Source organism: Tachypleus tridentatus, chromosome 7, assembly GCF_004210375.1.
Source record: "Tachypleus tridentatus isolate NWPU-2018 chromosome 7, ASM421037v1, whole genome shotgun sequence".
Lineage (NCBI taxonomy): Eukaryota > Metazoa > Arthropoda > Merostomata > Xiphosura > Limulidae > Tachypleus > Tachypleus tridentatus.
Window position 1 is genome coordinate 41,544,124 of NC_134831.1, and position 19,285 is coordinate 41,563,408.

At 34.2% G+C, this 19,285-nt stretch overlaps 1 protein-coding gene across 4 annotated transcripts in view; it reads left to right on the forward strand.

Annotated features, from left to right (window-relative positions):
* LOC143255511 (NAD(+) hydrolase sarm1-like) overlaps window positions 1-19,285 on the forward strand; it is a 125,623-nt gene that overhangs the window by 46,970 nt on the left and 59,368 nt on the right. The window contains exon 1 of one of the 4 annotated variants that reach the window (XM_076511289.1): window positions 602-1,475. The exons of 2 other annotated variants lie outside the window; for them this stretch is intronic. In XM_076511289.1, coding sequence (XP_076367404.1) covers window positions 1,416-1,475 — 60 coding nt within the window. In that variant the 5' untranslated portion in view covers window positions 602-1,415. Of the gene's footprint in view, window positions 1-601; window positions 1,476-8,193; window positions 8,347-19,285 lie in introns of those variants that run through there. One more of the 4 variants, XM_076511293.1, reaches the window with a different exon arrangement.

Here is a 19,285-nt window from a genome sequence, read left to right on the forward strand (position 1 = left end):
TTTGCTCGATTCCAGTTGTTCATATTTACAAGTGGTTCTCTATATCGTATCACAGACTAATAATTCGAACACGTTACGGTTTAGTTGCTTCATCTTAATACTTCTATCTTAATTTTATTTGGATACCTTAGAGCTGTGTACTTGTTTTGTGCTATACATAATACAAGCTGTTTTCGTCGCATCACACTTTCTACTTGTATATTTGAAGGTGTTTCTAGTGTATATTGGTACACTTAAGTAGTTTTCCAGCCCACCTGTGGTAAGACTGAGGACTTATAACGTTACAAACCGGCTTTGGATACCCGTGACAGATATCCCATTGCGTAATTTTGCGCTAAACAACAAACAGTTGTTTTTGTGACGCTTGGATTTCATATCTGAAGCACTCTCCTGTGGTACCATGACCACAGGAAAAGATAATGCACCTTAGTGGCTTTTATTGTACGGTAGGTGTCTCTGAATAGTGTTCTTTTGCTGGATTTTTTTTTTCTGTTTATATATACACAATGTTTATTTACTAAAGTTTTCATCTTGTGATGCGATTTTAGAAAAGCTATTTTTAGTCCAGTATAAATAACAAGGAAAGCAGTATAATACAAACACTAAAAGTGAAGGTGTCCGCCGTGTGGTCGTTTTTCTAAGATGGATCTTCTGACTTGAGTTAATGTTTAAAAAAGGGTGTGTTCCAAATGAGAGCGTGTTTGTGACGTAACAGGCCGAAGTGCACGTGTATGAGATAAATCAGAATGTATATCCTGTAGTTACTATCAGAAGATGTGTGTGATTTTTTTCTCTTATGGATAATGCTTGTAGTTAGCAACGACCTTCACTTTGGTGATCCTTCATACATGTATTACACGTAAATAGGCTTAAGAAAGGGCAAAACGAACAAGGTTTGCTCTCTCTCGTGCCATGCGCGTGGATGTCCTTCAACGTGTTGGGCATGCGAAACAAAACAACTTGTTCATACGTTTCTAACACACCACAAATAATACTACTCATCAGAGAAGACGAAAATCGTTCCACGGATAACTGTGTCAGTTACTCCATGCTGTCACTTTTCACCAGAAGATACTGTGCTGCGAAGCTGCTGAACGGGGGCTGCTTCATCCCCCGAGTTTTTCACGAGATAGATTCCTATCTGAGTACAGTGTTTTTAAGGAGGAGCAAAGTCTATGAATAAGACTCTATTTTGAGTGAGCCAAACAGTGTCGAAGCCTGAGTGACGCATATAGAGATGTGTAAGGCTTAGCCACCCTGCCAGGGAGACATTCCAACTCTCAACGCTGGCAATACTGATGTGCTAAGTTTGCTCTTAGATAAATACTTGCCAAAAGTTTCTGAAGTCGTTGTGGAAGTTGGGCTCTTAGGAAGCATTCAGTTCTCGATAGAAGGTTTGGAAAGGAAACGGACAAATGAAGGCAGCTTTGGCAGGCGTATTCAAAGGGTTAGGCCCAGGGAAGTCAAGAAATAAGGCAAGTTTAGTTTCATTTTTGTTTATTATGTATATAATGCATAATAATGTTAAATGTTTATCTAAGGTATATCTGTTATTAACACGTCTTATTTTTAGGCTTTGCTATCTAGGCAACCCTAAACCGACTGTTTATATCACTGGTCACAAATCAAGGTAGATGGTTTTTCTAGATCATAAATGTCTTTTGTGTCTGCTGTTATTAAACAAAGTGAGCTTGTTTGGGGAGTTATGTAGGGTGATAAATATTGCCGAACTTCTAGACGCCCGTTGAAACACTTCAACGGTAATTTTTCTGACAATACTGAGGAATGAATATAAAATACGTAATCTATATGTAAAAACGGCTCGTTTGGGTTGAGAAAATATTTTACGTAGAGCAGCGAACAAGTGGGTTTTCTCGACATTACTGAAAATATGTAATCAACCCAGTTATTTAGATCAAAGCATATATGCAACATAATTATCTAGTGAGACATTTACAACCGTGTGTTACTTCTATAAAGAAAAATCCGTTGCTATTATTTTTAAACAATGTAGATTAATTGCAATACATTATTGCCAAAAATGTTTAGCTTTCAATGTAATGGGTACATTTCCAGCACAACAAAGCACTCAGATTCTCTAAGTAGCCGCTTGGAGTTTTTTCGCTGGATGCCACGGTTTCCTGTCATTTTACTGAGCGCAAGAAAAACTGCTGCCGATGTAAGCACTTTTAGACAGATGTTATTTCTATAAGTGTCACAGGAGAGATATTCAATTGAATTGAAAATAATTTATTCGATATGGTACAATATAGTTATGCGTGTATGTGATACCGATATGAAAGAAGAAAAATTAAATGTTCTTAAACGGACACCAACAGAAATACACTGCAATATAATACTCTCTTTATGCGGGTTTTTTTTTTCCCATTCACGATGCTCCTATCTTTGAATCAGTTTTTTTCTTAGTAAGTTTTTGTTGTTGTTGTTGTTATTCTCAGATCGAGCATTCATCACGTACGAAAACGGATCGGTATTAATACCAATATGAAATTTTAAGAATAACCAAAAGTGAATAACTTTCCTGTGACGCGCTCTTGAAAATAGTCATTTTGATATATATCCATCTATCTATATATATATTTATTTAGGGGATACCGAGCGTGAAAGACGTCTTGTATATTCCACATATAAATAACGTTATCGTACTGACACTTTACAACAGAACTTCATAATTAGAATATGTTTAACAACATATTGCCCTGACAACAAAAGCGTGGTCTGGACATGTCTTGGTGTAATATTATTGTTTATTTTTCTCTTCGTATCAAAATATATAGAGTTTCTTAAATACACTACATGTCAACGTTCTGATGCGACTTTGTGTGCTCCTTATCTTGAGGAATCTGGCATGATCAGGTGGTTAGGGCGTTCGACTCGTAATCTAAGGGTCATTGGTTCGAATCTTCATCACACCAAAAATGCTTGCCTTTTGAGCCGTGGGGGCATTATATTGTTATGGTCAATCTCACTATTCGTTGGTAAAAAGAGTAGCCCAAGAGTTGGCGGTGGGTGATGACTAGCTGCTTTTAGTTTTACACTACTAAATTAGGGACGGTTATTTCAGATAGCCCTCGTGTAGCTTTGCGCGAAATTCAAAATAAACATCTTATTAGTTCGATTTAAATTGGCATTTCTTTTTGACAAATGAAAAAATGCGAAAGATGCCCCTCCAGATTCAAAGTGCTTCTGACGCTTATAACGGGAATATATTAAAAAATTAGAGACCTCGTACAAGATTAGATTTAATTTTGTATTTATAAGATTTAACTTTTGATTTAACAAGCGAAAAGTGTTCGTTTCCTTTTGCGGGCCCATTAAGGTTCGCTTTCTCGCCGCAAGAAGCCTTGTTCACACTGAAGGTTATGAAAAAAATAAAATCTCTAGAACAATGAAAGTTTATTAGACTTTCTTTATACCAGTGTTTGTTGGAATTGTAAGATAAAAAGAAGTATAATATAGCTGTCTAACCAGTAATATTTCACGGCGGTAGAACGCGATGCTATTAACAGAGTCAGAACAAAGACTTATAAATCAGACGCCCTAATAACCTTTTACTTGCACTACTTAATTAGAAATTCATAAATAACTTCTACTTAAAAAAAGTAGGTAAAGCTAAAACTGTTGCCACCCAACCCAGTTAAACAGTCGAAGAAGTTGCTATAAAAGGCTTTTGTTTGTTAAGCACAAAGCTACACAAGGGAATATCTGTGCTCTGCCCACCATGGGTATCAATACCCGGCTTTTAGCATTAGAATCTTCTAGACACTGAATGGCGCTAAAGAAGCTCTGTGGTTAACTTTGATCTCATAATTACATAAATATTACATGTAAGTTTATTTCAAAAGGTTTGTTTTTGAAATTCGCGAGGGCTATGTAGTCGTCCCTAATTTAGCAGTGTAAGACTAAATGGAAGGTAGTCATCACTACCCTTATCCAACTCTTGGGCTCCTCTATTGCCAAATAATAGTGTGGTTGACCGTCACATTATATACGCCCACACGGCTGAAAGAGCGAGCATGTTTGGTGTGACGGGGACTCGAACCTGTGATCCTGAGATTACAGGATTACATTACAGGTGGAATGCCCTAATCACCAGCTCATGCCGGGCCGTATTTCAAAAAAAAAAAAAAAGTATGAACTTTCTTTTATTTCGAATAATAATTTTCGTGTTATTGATTATTTGATCGAGTGTTAACTGTTTTATTAAGGACGTTGATAGATTTATGCATGTTATTTTCAAGAGCAATTTTTTTTCTCCAATTCATTTAATTTTCCCTACGATTGTCTCATTTTTACTCAATTAAAACAAAAATTCCAGACACATTTTGCTTTATTTGAATAGTTCGTATAAATGCTACTAGGTGGCTAATTTTTCCGCGTAGATGAGTTTGTCCCCAAGTAATATTTTCATTATAACGAAAAGTGATATGCAAGCTATTTTTGTCATTCTTAATTTCTATAACGTCAATTAATATTAAATATATGCTCTACTTGTCATGCCAGTTTAACAGCTTTCAATTTGTTTTATAGATATAACTTTATTTAACGCCTACGTTAAAGGATACTAAGTCTTGTGAAAGACTGAACCTATAGTCTTAAGTCATAAATTTACGTTATTAAAGGAGAAAAACCCGGACTTTACAGAAAGTCATATGTAGGCGTAGATGATAGTGTTCGGAGCAATAAAGATGTTAACAGTATATATCTGTATTACAGCGTTCTGAGTCGCAATTGTTTTAAAGAAGCATTTTAATAAACACACGCACACACCATATATTTAGCCCACACGTTTCTAGTTCACAGTTGGAGAAAATTACTCTAAAATTTTGAAGGTAGGAGTTTCGTCTCTTAATAGGGTTGAAAGAATGTCTTTTATATCCGTATTTTTAAATCCTGCGGAAATAAATGAGTGATAGTTGACTTGCAATTGAAGAATTGTTTTATTACGTAATATATTAGGCTTGCTGACGACTGTCGCTAGCGTTATTTTTTTCTAGCGTAGTAACTTCCATCGGTTATTTTGGTAAACAAATAGAACAAGAATAAAAAATCTTAATACTTCTGGTATAAAATTCTCAATTTCCACCTTTTGTTTGTACTTTTCGAATAATTTTCTTTTCTTAAAAAATAATATGTTGTATGACCAAATTTTGTAATAATAATCATATAGATATCCACAGTTCGTGATAAAATTTTAAAAGTTAAAATATGTCAATTAATGATCATTTCTAATCAAATCAAGCCATGAAACAAATACCACATATTAAAAATAACTTAATAAATAATGTAGCAGTGTAACAAAGAATATATATAATCTTTGTAGCGCTAAAACACCATTACAGTATATTAAAACAAATTATATTGAAAACGATGATGTTATAACACAAATAGAAAAGGAAAAAACAATAGTGTAAAAAATGTTTAAAAAATCAATAGTTTCGAAGCAATATTAAAAGCAGGAACTAATAATTCAGAAGAATAATCAAATTATAGAAAATATGTATTTGTATTACTACATTTTGTTTAGCCTTTTCGGAAACTTTAATACTAGTTAAAATGTGTAAAAATAATTTCAAAGAGAAAGAAATGTGAGTTACATTCTATTCTTAGATTCAATACTTGTCACTGAGTCAAGCTCGTTTCGGGGAATTCCATTTCTCATTAGCAACTCTGTTCAAGAGGGGTCAGTGAATAATACCGTGACTTGTAGAGGTGATATGGTTACACGTACTTGAGGTGTTTTGCTCATTAAAAGAAACCTATGTTAATATTTAGATCTATCGAAATAAACGTTTCTGTAGCGTTTTAGTTAAAAATTATTCTATATTTGTTGGTTTCTCTCTAGTTACTCAACTTTTCCTAGACATAGAACCGTGTATGGAGGATACAGCACTAACTAAAACTATAACAAACTAAAAATATAACAAACTTATTAACACACAACTGTAAGACGGTTGTGTTGCGTGGCTTTATCAACAACCACATCACAAACTGGCGTTCTAACCAAAGTTCCGCTGAATTGTGTTTTTTGTAGCAGAAGTTGACTGTACAAGTTAATTAAAGATTTCACTCGTGTAGAGACTAATAATATTATGACGTCACTGTTGGTGTAAAACAGGAGTGAGGCAAGATGGTTTGACACGGGGAAGACATTCGTTTATGGTGCAACTACTTTGTTTATTCAGGATAAATTGTGACATACGAGATAATACGAAAAGTGGTACATTTCGTAGTAATCTAAATCTTTATTTACAATTTTGCCTAGAAACCATTTCATTAAGCCTACATTGTGTTTATCTGTAAGTTGAACTTCAAATTTTTATAGATTAATATCTTTATCTTATTATTTTACAATCGATTAAGTATCAGATACGTAACTTTGAAATAAATCTCTGTTTGTTTTTTGTCATTAATTGTTAACAACAATACTTGCCCATCGCAGGTATTGAAACCCGATTTGTAGCATTATATGTCCTCGATTAGGTACTGAACCCCAAGGAGCTTCGCATTTTTACAGAGTGCAAAATGTTTCATATTTGGAAAAAAATAAGAAGACTTACGATTATATTACACAGTTTTTGCTTGTTTTATATTTTCTTGCAAAGCTATACAAAAGCCGCATGTGCGTTAACAATAATTCACGTATTTGAATATTCGTCAGATTAACCTTTAATTTCGTATTTTTAAACTTTTATTGCGATATTATACTTTAATTTTCAAATACTTCAGCTGATTGTAGTACTATAAATATTATTTCATTAAAAAAAGAAAACAAAATAGACATGTTTTACAAAAACTTGTATTAAAAGCACACAATACTAACATAAATTTAATTAATGTCTATGTGTTATTAAGTAGTGGTGTTTTTAATGCAGTGTAAGAAGTGGTGTGTGTTATCTATAGAAGCTTGAATGTAGTAAATACTGTTTTAAAATAGAAGTGTTATTTGAACGTAGTTTATGCTGTCTAAAGTAGTAGTACACATAAAAATTAAAACAGTGTGTAAACATCGTTATAGAAAGAGATATGTAACAATTCAATAAGTAAAAAGGAGGGTTGAGGAACTTCAAAAAAACAGAAACAAGATAGACAGCTTAAAGTAAAAGTGCAATTAATAAGGGTAAACAAACAATCTTAAGGTTTGAAACGTAATATTGGCACTATTTACTCAAGACACAAATACCTATTTTGACTCCATGTGTAAAAGCTGTGACATTTAAAAGAGTCAAAACAAGAATGTGTACCTTGTGTCTTCACTGCCTCTCTTATTTCTGTAATTTGTACCTTGTGTTTTCACTGCCTCTGTTGTTTCTGTAATTTGTACCTCGTGTTTTCACTGCCTCTCTTGTTTCTGTAATTTCCTTGTGTTTTCACTGCCTCTCTTGTTTCTGTGATTTGTACCTTGTGTTTTCACTGCCTCTTGTTTCTGTGTTTGTTTCTGTGTATTTGTACCTTGTGTTTCACTGCACTGCCTGCCTCTCTTGTTTCTGTAATTTGTTTCACTGTAATTTGTGTCTCTTGTTTCTGTAATTTGTACCTTGTGTCTTCACTGCCTCTCTTGTTTCTGTAATTTGTACCTTGTGTCTTCACTGCCTCTCTTGTTTCTGTAATGTGTACCTTGTGATTTCACTGCCTCTCCTGTTTCTGTAATTTGTACCTTGTGAAACAAAACCAAAACTATATTTGTGCATACCACCAGGTACCTGTCACAATCAGCAAAAACTTTTCAGGAAGCAAAACTTTTCAAAAAATTGTTGTGCAGTGTAACACAAGAGTAGAAATGGGCGATCCCTATTATGAACCACTATAGTGACCTTTAAATTATAGTTTAATACATACTGAAGATGAGAAGAAAAATATCTAAATTTAAAAAAAAAAGTCAAAAATTCGCGTTGTTACTGCCTCTAAAAATTAGAAATCCGATTGGAAGGAGAGAAAATGGGGTAATTAATTCTGGGTGTTCAGGATACAGCGGGTTTTAGCCACTGTTGTAAAGCTATTGAGGTTAGATCTAGACGACTAATGTAGGGCAACGTCTGTAAATCTTTTTTTTTTTGACACTTAAAAAAATGATGTCAAGGTGGTTACTTGAATAAACGTATACAACACTGAAGTAAGAAACAAAACACCCTTCCTTCGTTTCTCCGACCCCTTTACATACCCAAGCCACCCTAACACAGACCCTAATGAAATAACAACCGCTTGGCAGAGCAGTTAATTCTGCAGAATGTAGCGACCACCCATTAGTGCCACCTGCGGCCATAAGAAAACTGTGAAACTTGAGAACTCAGGCGAAAAAAGGGGGAATCATCCGCTATCTCTAAAGTAAGCACACGTGATTATTTTACATGAAAATGTTCCGTTCCAGGTCTCTTCCTGAAGTGTTTTGTTGTTTTTCTTGAAATTACTGTTTTGAGGACATGAAGTTGCCTGGGGGAGGGAGCAGGTAAGAAGAGGAGAGGTGCCCCAAGAATAAATTTTTTTATGTGGCGAAATACATTTTTTTTGCCCCACTAATTTGTTATCATATATCAAGATTAATATTTTTATACGACTGTGTTAATTTTGGATTGTAGGGTTAAGTCATATGTATAATATCGCCAAAGTTCAAAGTGTAAAGTAGAACGTGCTGTATAAAGTCTACACATTGATAAATAAATATTTATCCAAGTGTAAATTAGTGCTTGTCTGTACAGGTAGCGGTAGAAGTAATCTTAAAGTCAGAAACACCAGTACCTATGTATGTGTTGTTTATAATAACAGACACTGATTGAATTCTGACTAGTTGTGTTACTTGTTAAATTATATTTGTTAATATAGATAGAGGGAACTAACATTCATTCTTGTGGGCTGAGAGTGAGCTGGTATTTTGCAGACTACTTGATTATAAACGTTTACTTGTTTTTAAATCCACACGCAAGGCTATCTGCGCTTCCGATTCTGTTTGACAGTGTCTTGAAAAATTAGAATAGCAAACCGTGATCGATATCGGACTGAAACAGCGAAAATTCTGTGCCTGTAAAATTTCTGTGCCTATGAGCTCGAGCCCCGAAACTTTTAAGCACCTAGCAACGCCTTTGAACACCAACATAAAATTTTAGCCTTAAAAGTCACTTGTAAAGCCCCATAGTGGCACAGCGGTATGTCTGTGGACTTATACTGCTAAAAACTGGGTTTCGATACCCGTGTTGGGCAGAGTACAGACGTTTTTTGTAGAGATTTGAGCTTAATAACAACAATACTGGTAAAGTAAAACGAATTAGAAACGCCTCAAGGATGACACTAGGCATTTTCTGAGACGTTGACACCTGGACAACAAATGCCTAGTTAATGATTTAGTTACAAAGAATGAAATACGTTACAAAATATGTAGGTTCACAGATAGTGGTTGATTTATATGTAAAGACAGGGTTTTGTTTTTAACAAAATGTGAGCACATTTTGATATGAATTCATTCTTTCTTACCATCCCCATATAGAGCCAAAACGTTGAGTGAATAAAATCTCTTCGTCAGATGTAGGTTTCACAATCGTTTCATGTACTTAAAATGTCTTGCTTGTTGTATTGTATGACTAGTGGTTTAGCATTGAACTAACTTCACAATACCACGATTTAGATACTTTGTATGCCTTACTAATAAAAAAAAATTAAATAATATGTATCGGGTACTTTTTGTAGTTGAATCTGTTTACAAATGGGTTACCGTTAAGGAGTCTCTACTTTGTGCTATTATAGACCTAACAAAAATATTCAGGTAATATTTATTAGATAATTAATTTAATAAGTTTCCAAATGGGTTACCGCTAGAGGAACTCGACTTCGATCTCTTATAGGCCTAACTAATAAACATTTAAAGAATATTTAGATAATATGTAATGGATAGTTTTTAATCGGTTTACAAACAAGATACCTGTAGATAAACTTGACTTAGGACTCCTGTAGGCCCAAGTAAAGTACAAATAAAAAAGTGTATTTTTGTATACTGCTTTGAAACACCATAAGGTCTGATGAAGCTTAATATATTATTATGATTAAAAGTACTAAATCGAATTCTTCACTAATCGTCATTTAATTCCATTCAAAATTATAATCCTCAATAAGTGACACACTTTCAGCGCGCTGGTAACACGCGGCCATATTCTGAGAATGAAAGTTTTGTTCACCCTGTACCTCTACCAGGTCACCTTCTGACGAAAAAAAAGAAAAAGAAAAAAGCTGAGCAGAAATGGTGGCACGGGTTGCCAGCTGGAACAGAAACAACTTTGAGTCTTGCACAGTTTATTTGTAGTATTGGAATAATAAATCTCGATAAATTTTTATTCATTTTTTATAAGTTAAATCATTTGGCTTCTAAATAGAGAATAACGCTTCTGTACAATATACACATATAAAATGATTTTGCCATTATACTAAGATGAGTAAAATATGCGATTGCAAGTAAATCTTTAGCTTTTTGGTAAAAAGGTTTGCTCTGAACAGTTAATAAAATTTCGGGTATACGATTTTAACTATTTAAAAGACAACCAACCTTGGAGAAGTTTCTAAAGGCTAAGAAAACTGATCAAACTAATGTTAAAAAGAAGAAAATATTCGATCTATCTACAAAATAAGGAGTGCATATGTAGGATTACTGTTGGATGCAGTCGCTCTTATTTAGTTTTGAATTGAAATTGTTCATAGTACCAGTGGAATTGGAATTTTTAAAGTGAACAGCGCATTATGCACATGTTGTGTTATGCAGCCAAGTAAAGGTTTTTTGTTTTGTTTTTAATTTCGCACAAAGCTACTCGAGTGCTATCTGTGCTAGCCGTCCCTAATTTTGCAGTGTAAGACTAGAGGGAAGGCAGCTAGTCATCACCACCCACCGCCAACTCTTGGGCTACTCTTTTACCAACGAATAGTGGGATTGACCGTCACATTATAACGTCCCCACGGCTGAAAGAGCGAGCATGTTTGGCGCGACGGGGACGCGAATCCGCGACCCTCAGATGACGAATCGCACGCCTTAGCACGCTTGGCCATGCCGGGCCACCCAAGTAAAGGACACTTGTGTTTCTGTCCCTAATGTTGAATTAATGATCTTGAGAAGACCAAATATCAACACACTCCGTCTCAAAAGGATTTGCGTAGCTCTTGGAAATGAATATCGAGATTGGAGTTTATAATTTTTTTATCGTATCACCACAGCTAGAATACAAATCATGTTCAGTCTCGAACCATGAGCCCTCCGTCAAGCTGACAGCTATGCCACGTTCAGCTTTCTTTATTTAGGCAAATATTTTCTCTTTTGAACAGGGATAACGATATGGAGAAATCCCCAGCTTCAGCTTATTAATACGTATGAACGAGTATTTGTAAAACGTTTTCAGAAACTGGGATCTTGTCTCAAAAAATAATTGATGTTGAAAATATGTTTACACAAATTCCAGAAACGTCAAGCTGAAATAAGAGTTAATATGTTTACACAAATTCCAGAAACGTCAAGCTGAAATAAGAGTTAATATGTTTACACAAATTCCAGAAACGTCAAGCTGAAATAAGAGTTAATATGTTTACACAAATTCCAGAAACGTCAAGCTGAAATAAGAGTTAATATGTTTACACAAATTCCAGAAACGTCAAGCTGAAATAAGAGTTAATATGTTTACACAAATTCCAGAAACGTCAAGCTGAAATAAGAGTTAATATGTTTACACAAATTCCAGAAACGTCAAGCTGAAATAAGAGTTAATATGTTTACACAAATTCCAGAAACGTCAAGCTGAAATAAGAGTTAATATGTTTACACAAATTCCAGAAACGTCAAGCTGAAATTCCAAGAAGCTGAAATAAGAGTTAATATGTTTACACAAATTCCAGTCAAGCTGAAATAAGAGTTAATATGTTTACACAAATTCCAAGCTGAAATTAGAAACGTCAAGCTGAAATAAGAGTTAATATGTTTACTTCCAGAAACGTCAAGCTGAAATAAGAGTTAATATGTTTACACAAATTCCAGAAACGTTGAAATAAGAGTTAATATGTTTACACAAATTCCAGAAACGTCAAGCTGAAATAAGAGCTAATATGTTTACACAAATTCCAGAAACGTCAAGCTGAAATAAGAGTTAATATGTTTACACAAATTCCAGAAACGTCAAGCTGAAATAAGAGTTAATATGTTTACACAAATTCCAGAAACGTCAAGCTGAAATAAGAGTTAATATCCATTAATAAATACTTGTTATTACCTTATTTTTTGGCGAAACTTCTGAATGTTTCCTGAAGCCAAATAATGCAAATATAAGTATAGAAATGATCGGATTGCATCTTTATTTGCACTTTTCAACCAGTAAATGAGCTCCTGGAAAAAAAAAAAGTAATTTCCCTCAAAAACGCATTCAAAATATTTCGTCTTGGTTTATTAAATCTACCCTATAGAGGTCGAATCTGTTGTATGAAGTGGCCTTTCAGTCGTTGAACTTATTATTGTCGGTTGTTGTTTTTTCTCTCCTCTAAACAGGAGTGGATTTTAACAAGTTAAAAATAAGCAATAAACATTGTTTTTGCTAGTCTAGAAAGCAAACATATGGAACGTTTTAGCAAGTTGAAGGTATTCTGTTGCCAAATTAATTTCTCGAAGTACTTTGTATTTTATTTATTGCATAAAACTTATTGAAAACTAATCTGGTCATGAAATGTAAAATTATTAACTTTATTCTTCTTTCCAAACGATTGAAATAATGTATTTCACAGGCGTACGTTCTTTATTGTGTTGTTTCTGTCTCTTATTCTGATTTCAAGACGTGTCATGCACCACGTTTTACCTTCATTCGTTTTTAACAAAGAAATTCACAATGCGAAATGTAACGTTAAAGATGAGCACTACGTGCAGCTAGTTTTGCAGATGGATCACGCTTTTGGTATGAAACAAAAGAAGTCCTGAAAAAAAAAACCGTGGAAGATGGACCCATCTCTGTATCTGGAAGAAAAAATAAGCAAAACAAAAACAAAACAAAACAACGTTTAACTATGGTTGGAAAAGAAGACTTGAAACAAATATGAGATGGGAAAAGTCCATGAGAAAAAATGGCACCCTTTAACACTGACTTCAGGTTTTAACCGCTAGGACTAGTTGTAAAAATGATATAAAGTTGTTTCAACGTTATTTGGAAACTAGTCAACAGAAGCAGTTTCTCGTTACTTTAACGCTAGTACTTTAAGTCTTCCACTGGTTTGTTTCGCGCTGAGAAAATAGATTCTGAGAATGTAAACTGTCGTTCATCTTCTCACTTATGACGTAATGCTCAAGTTGCTGGAGAATGATGACGTCAGTAAGCACATCGGTGAGAAATATGACGTATAGGTAGCCATAGTTACCAAATTACATTAGGATATTTTTACATTTCGTTGCGGGGATACAATATGTTTTGCTCTCGTTTTTGTTGTGTTTTTTTTTTCATAAATTTTCAAAAGACCGTTCGTGATATGAGAAGTAATATTACATTATTCCACTTTTACTTGTAAACAGTTTTACATAGGTACTTTAAGGTTGTTGTAAATAGCGTCATAATTGCTTAATTTTATAACGGTCTATAATTGCAAGTTTTCCAAGAGTACACCTTACGTATCAAAATATCAAAAGAATGTGTTGACACAGTATTTTTAACAATACATCACAGGTTTATACCTACAAATAGAAAAACGGCACTACTTTATGGTCATTGTTTTTCAGTACCAACAGGAGAATTTCAGTGCTAGTTCTCCTTATTATTTTTTTTCATTTATCAGAGCAACAAGACAAACGTCCAGGTAAACTGTCAATAAAGCCAGAAAAATCGGTCCGCTTCTCAGTAGCAGTAGAACATACACGTAACTAGTTGTCAGTAGTACTACAATGTTGACATTACTAGTTTTCGTTACTACTTTTTCAAAGTACTACTATAAGTAATGGCATGACCAATTTTAAGTACTACTATAAGTAATGACATGACCAGTTTTAATACTACTATAAGCAATGGCATGACCAGTTTTAAGTACTACTGTAGTAATGGCATGACCAGTTTTAAGTACTACTATAAGTAATGGCATGACCAGTTTTAAGTACTACTGTAGTAATGGCATGATCAGTTTTAAGTACTACTATAAGCAATGGCATGACCTGTTTTAAGTAATACTAGAGTAATGAAACGTACCATGAATTATCCGTTTCGTTTCGTGTACAGAACAAACGAAATGGAGTTCGTAACGATGAAGTTCATAATAACACATGGAAGATTTACCATTGAAGTTGTCACGTAACTTACTGAGGACATGAAAGCAGTAATGAAGCGCTGATTACCCACCATGAGATGTCTACAGAGCACTTCGTGACGAGTAATTTTTCCCTGAGACTGGTACTGCAGCATTCCTGGGAAATTATGATGATATGATGACTTCTATACAGGCACGCATAGGCGGGAGTGTTTCATGTTTTTACACAAATTTTGAGAAAGAGTTATACTAAACAAATTTAGAGCTCCATCACGTCGTTACAATCCGTGTCGTCACGTTTGGTTGTGCTCTATCTGACGACTGTCCATCGAAAAGCGTCTGCCGCAGGCTGTCGTATCTAAAGTACAGTACTCCTACCTCTATAGTTTCTATAATCCATTTAGTGCACGAGAGCGATTATTTCTTAGTGCCTGTTTCAACCGTCAGGTGGTAAAGTAGTCTATTTGTACTGCGTCCAATGATATAACAGATATACTTTAGGATGAATACCTGTTTTATTTAGTCCTCACCTGTTTGTTGTATGTGACAGTTAAACTGATATGTACTAGAAGAAATGTGTTCTCACGTAACCTCTGTCTGTTTTCCAGATTAAAACATTCCTGATTATATTTTGTATTATCTCCAAAAATGCGTGTACGACTTTCACCACTGACCTTTGCTTTAGTAGATTCTTGGCAGTTACATTATTTTGCGTCAGAAAAGCTCGTTACATAAAGCTTTCCAGTAAAAAGGTCAATATTCGGTATCATCACACTACCTAAGCAATGCCAGAAAGTTTCAAAATGTAGTTCTGATACATCCAGTTCTACCAGGTAACTTGCTAATTTGCATTAATCAAAATCGTTTTGATGTGAGGTACTCAACCATGGAATATGTTATATACACAGATCATTTAAAAAATTGTATCCGTCTTCTACTTCTCTGAAAATGTCACGAGGTAACGACTTCTTATACATATCTCATTTTTCTCACTCACTAAACTTTTATTTTACGTGACTCTATTCAAATGCTTACAGCGCACGACTCTCGCTGACAAATAATGGTTCAACATTGAAACCTATCAATGAGGTTTAGCACCAAAAAAACAACAAACACTAGGGAACTAAAACAAAATACTTTGAAGTAATTACGTGATCATTGTAAATTGAAAGTAAGCAATCAAACGAAACAGATTAGTATTATTAGCTTCACTAATATATCAGCAGGATAATTTGCCTGTCTGTATATAGTGCAACGTATAAACAAGACTTTATGATTAAAACGCCACCTAACACGATGCCGTGACACTAGACGTGTTCGCCAGCAGAGTACAAGGCCCTGCGTGACGTGACTTTTTTTACCTTCAAGGTCATACATATCGTGAACGAAATCTCTGCAAGATGTTTCACAGAAACTTGCTATCTCTCTTTCTTATAATCCACTTACACTGTTACTCTAAGAAAGGTCATTGACCTTTGATGCGGCGATAACTTTTGGCTTATTTCCATCGAGATTTAAACCAGTTTTCTTAACATCGTCTTGGTTTGAGAGAGAGAAAAAAAAATCATATTTAACTTTGATAACAAACACCTGCTTCGCCAACTATTTCACGGGACTGTAAAAACAGTACTCGTTCAACTGTTGCTGTGTAGGAATGTGTTTTCTGTAAATTGTGTTTGGTTGACTGATGCGTTTTGAACGTTCATTATATTTATTTAGTTGAGAAATGTACCTAGCCATAAAAAATAAACCAGGTGGCCTTTCTTTGTATATGGACCCTTCATGCTGAAGAAAAAGAAAGAACACAGTGTTACTCATGAGTAAAGAGTAAATATTAAATTAAGACAAGCCACCTGTCGGTATTCTGATGTAGTTTATACAATGGTTCTGAAAAGATTTGATCCTGGTTGTTTAACAGAAGCAAAGAAGGGTAGATGTAACGAAATAGTACAATAGTCTATTGAGGCTGTTTTCGACACACAACTCTATATGTCCATTAGATGTTTACGTCTGAAGGTGCTGAAATAGTATTTTATCAATACTCTACCAAACACGAGTTAAATGTGTAGAAGAAAACACAATAATAACTGATCTTCAAAAGGTACATTTTTATACCTCTTTGTAACTTGTTTTGTGTTTTCCATCACCCAGCCTTTTCCCGAATGATTTACGTTTTACGTTATTGGTAAATGAGTTATAGACTCGCTAATCAACTAGGCAAGATTCTCTAATCTGTTTTACAAAATCTGGTAGTAAATGTTTAGCAAACTTTTTACTGCGTTTTAAATAAGATGCATACAACTAAACTGATTAAGTTTCTCAATAAATTGGAGTGTATCTCTTTTAAAAATTACACTCGTATAACCCAACCTTTCTCACCAATATGAAATGCTTTGACTTAAGTCCCTAATGTTTTTGCACTAGCCAGCGACACCTTGCAAGCAAGATAAGAAAGTCACTGAACCTCTAAGAAAGATTATTTCTCGCCACTTGCATTATAGGAAAAGAAAAAAAAATGAAATTTTATACACTATTCCCTGTACGCACATATTTATTATTACTCAATCAATTTAAACAAAACTAGAAACAATGATAGAGAAATTTTATTTGACACAATTTCAACAGATCAGCTGACGTAACCATTTTTGTTAACCTTTCGTATTTTATTTTAAAAAATGTAGTAGTTTTTTCTTTCCAGAACTTTACACTGGTGCTAGTATTATAATCAAGTTGCGAATAAATCATATGTGTCGTTTAAGAGGAGAAGAAACACAATCTGCATGTGGGGTAGCCTAAATATTGAGATCACGTGATAATTATTTTGGTGTCACTTACAGCAGTCACCGTTGTAACTTTAATTTTGATGGTCGGTTGCAGTTTTGTTAATGGTGAGTTGTTTCATGTGGTAGGCACTTAAATAAGTGTTAATATGTAATTTTTATTGTATTTCAGAGATTATGGTCCATAACGAAATATCAGTGTTTGCCTTGTTCTTGTTACTAGTGCCATCTATTGGCCGTTATTTAAGAATGTAGAAATATTAATCCCTTATATAAAAACAACAGTTTGAAAATGAAACCTCTTCAAAAGGATATGAGTATTTGTAGACTGCTGATAATCATTCAGGCATTTCTTATTAAGTCTTCTACTGTCAATTTTATATACATATAACTACTTTAGTGTCATGTTTATTTTTAGATACTGAATAAGAAACGAAATTCATACACATTTTAATATTTCGTATGTCTGAAATGTGAAACTATTGAAAAGGAAATGCCTTTTCTTCACGATGATATATAATCCTAAATCTGAATAGTCTAGAGGGAAATATATGTGTCTGTAGCAATGAAAGAACTGAAGGATTTGCTTACAACTATTATAAAGAAATTGTTGATAGTAAAGAGAATTCGAGAAATTTGTTTCTTTTTTAAACTTTACTATATATTCTCGAGTATCACAAAAATATTTCAATAAACATTTATTTGATGTGTAAACTCTAGGTGACGCTATTGCGTCATCACGTGACTCACTGATCGTTTTTGTCCGCTCGGGGAAGTTCCCTAACCTCGAGTTCAAAGAAATGGAAAACAAATGAATCTCTTTGAAAAGGGCATAGAATGTGGAGAGGAATGGACGACACCTTCACTTCTTACCCTGTTTGGTCAGAATCGTTTATACATAAAACAGACTAATAAACTGATGGCGTCTTGAAACACTGGAAAAGGGTAGTACCAAAAATAACAATCGAAAGGTGGATAAGGAACTTTTGGGTATACTTAATTATAGCTGTTTAATTTTAGTACTAATTTAATTTCAAAATACGTACAAAATTTCAAATTTCTTTATATATAAATAACTGGCGTTACACAGTATGGTGTAACTGTTATTCTAAGCCAGTGAACGTAAGTTATTGGTGATTTTTTTTTTTCCCCGTGAGTTACTGATATCATAATTTCTGTCAACTACTATTTTACTGAATTACTCTTGAAAGGATAAAGTAATTTGTTGATAGCTGTTTATTCGTCAGATGGTATACAAACTGCTAATTCCATGATGTATATTTGTTCCGCAGATGGGGTCGCTTAGAAGTGCATCTTCAAAACCATTAGCACTTATGTACATTAAATCAAGTGCCGTTAAAACAACAGTAACTTTGGTTAGTTTATGTTAAATTATTGGTGTGAAATTTAAATGTTCATACATAATACTATAGTTTACTTTTTTTTTACATTCTAATTACTTGGAACTCGTAATGTAAGGAATTTTTGTTTCTTTGTTTACAATATTCGCACAAAGCTATACTTCGGGTTATCTACGTCTCAAATTTCGAACTAAAGTAAACAACACCCTTTGTCAACTCTCAACTGACCGAATAGCAGGATTCGACCGTCAATCTTAGAGCATACTTATGCCACCAATGTGCAGAGTGCGTTTTGGTGGAAATTAATTGCGAACCATAAAGCCAAAGACTGAGTCCGCATGCGTTAAATACACACTCTATCATGTCATTTCGAGAAGTTTTATTCGTTTTCCTATAACATTATGTCGTTGAAAAGGGACAGTATCAAGATAATTTTGTTTATATCCTCTATTAACATTTTTTTTTCATGTATTTAAAACATTCCTAGTGGCTGAGTATAAGCTTCAGGGCTTATAACACTAAAATTTGTGGTTTGATTCCCTTGGGGGTAAAGTGCATAAAGCTCAGTGTGTAGCTTGGTGCTAAAACAAGTAAATATATTTCAAATATTTTCCCAACTCGACATTTGGTAATATTTTAAGATTATAAAGGCTTAGATGAATCACATTTTTATTTCAAATGTAATAATTTCACGTAAAACTGTTGTACGTAGTTTGTTTGTTTTTACTCAGTAATAAAAAGTCTATCGCTATGGGAAACACACCATACGTGTTCGTTCTTTCCGCCGTGGGGGCGTTATAATGTGACGGTCAATCTGACTGTTCGTTGGTGAAAGATTAGCCTTAGAGTTGGTGGTGATGACTAGCTGCCTCTCCTCTAGATTTGCCCTTC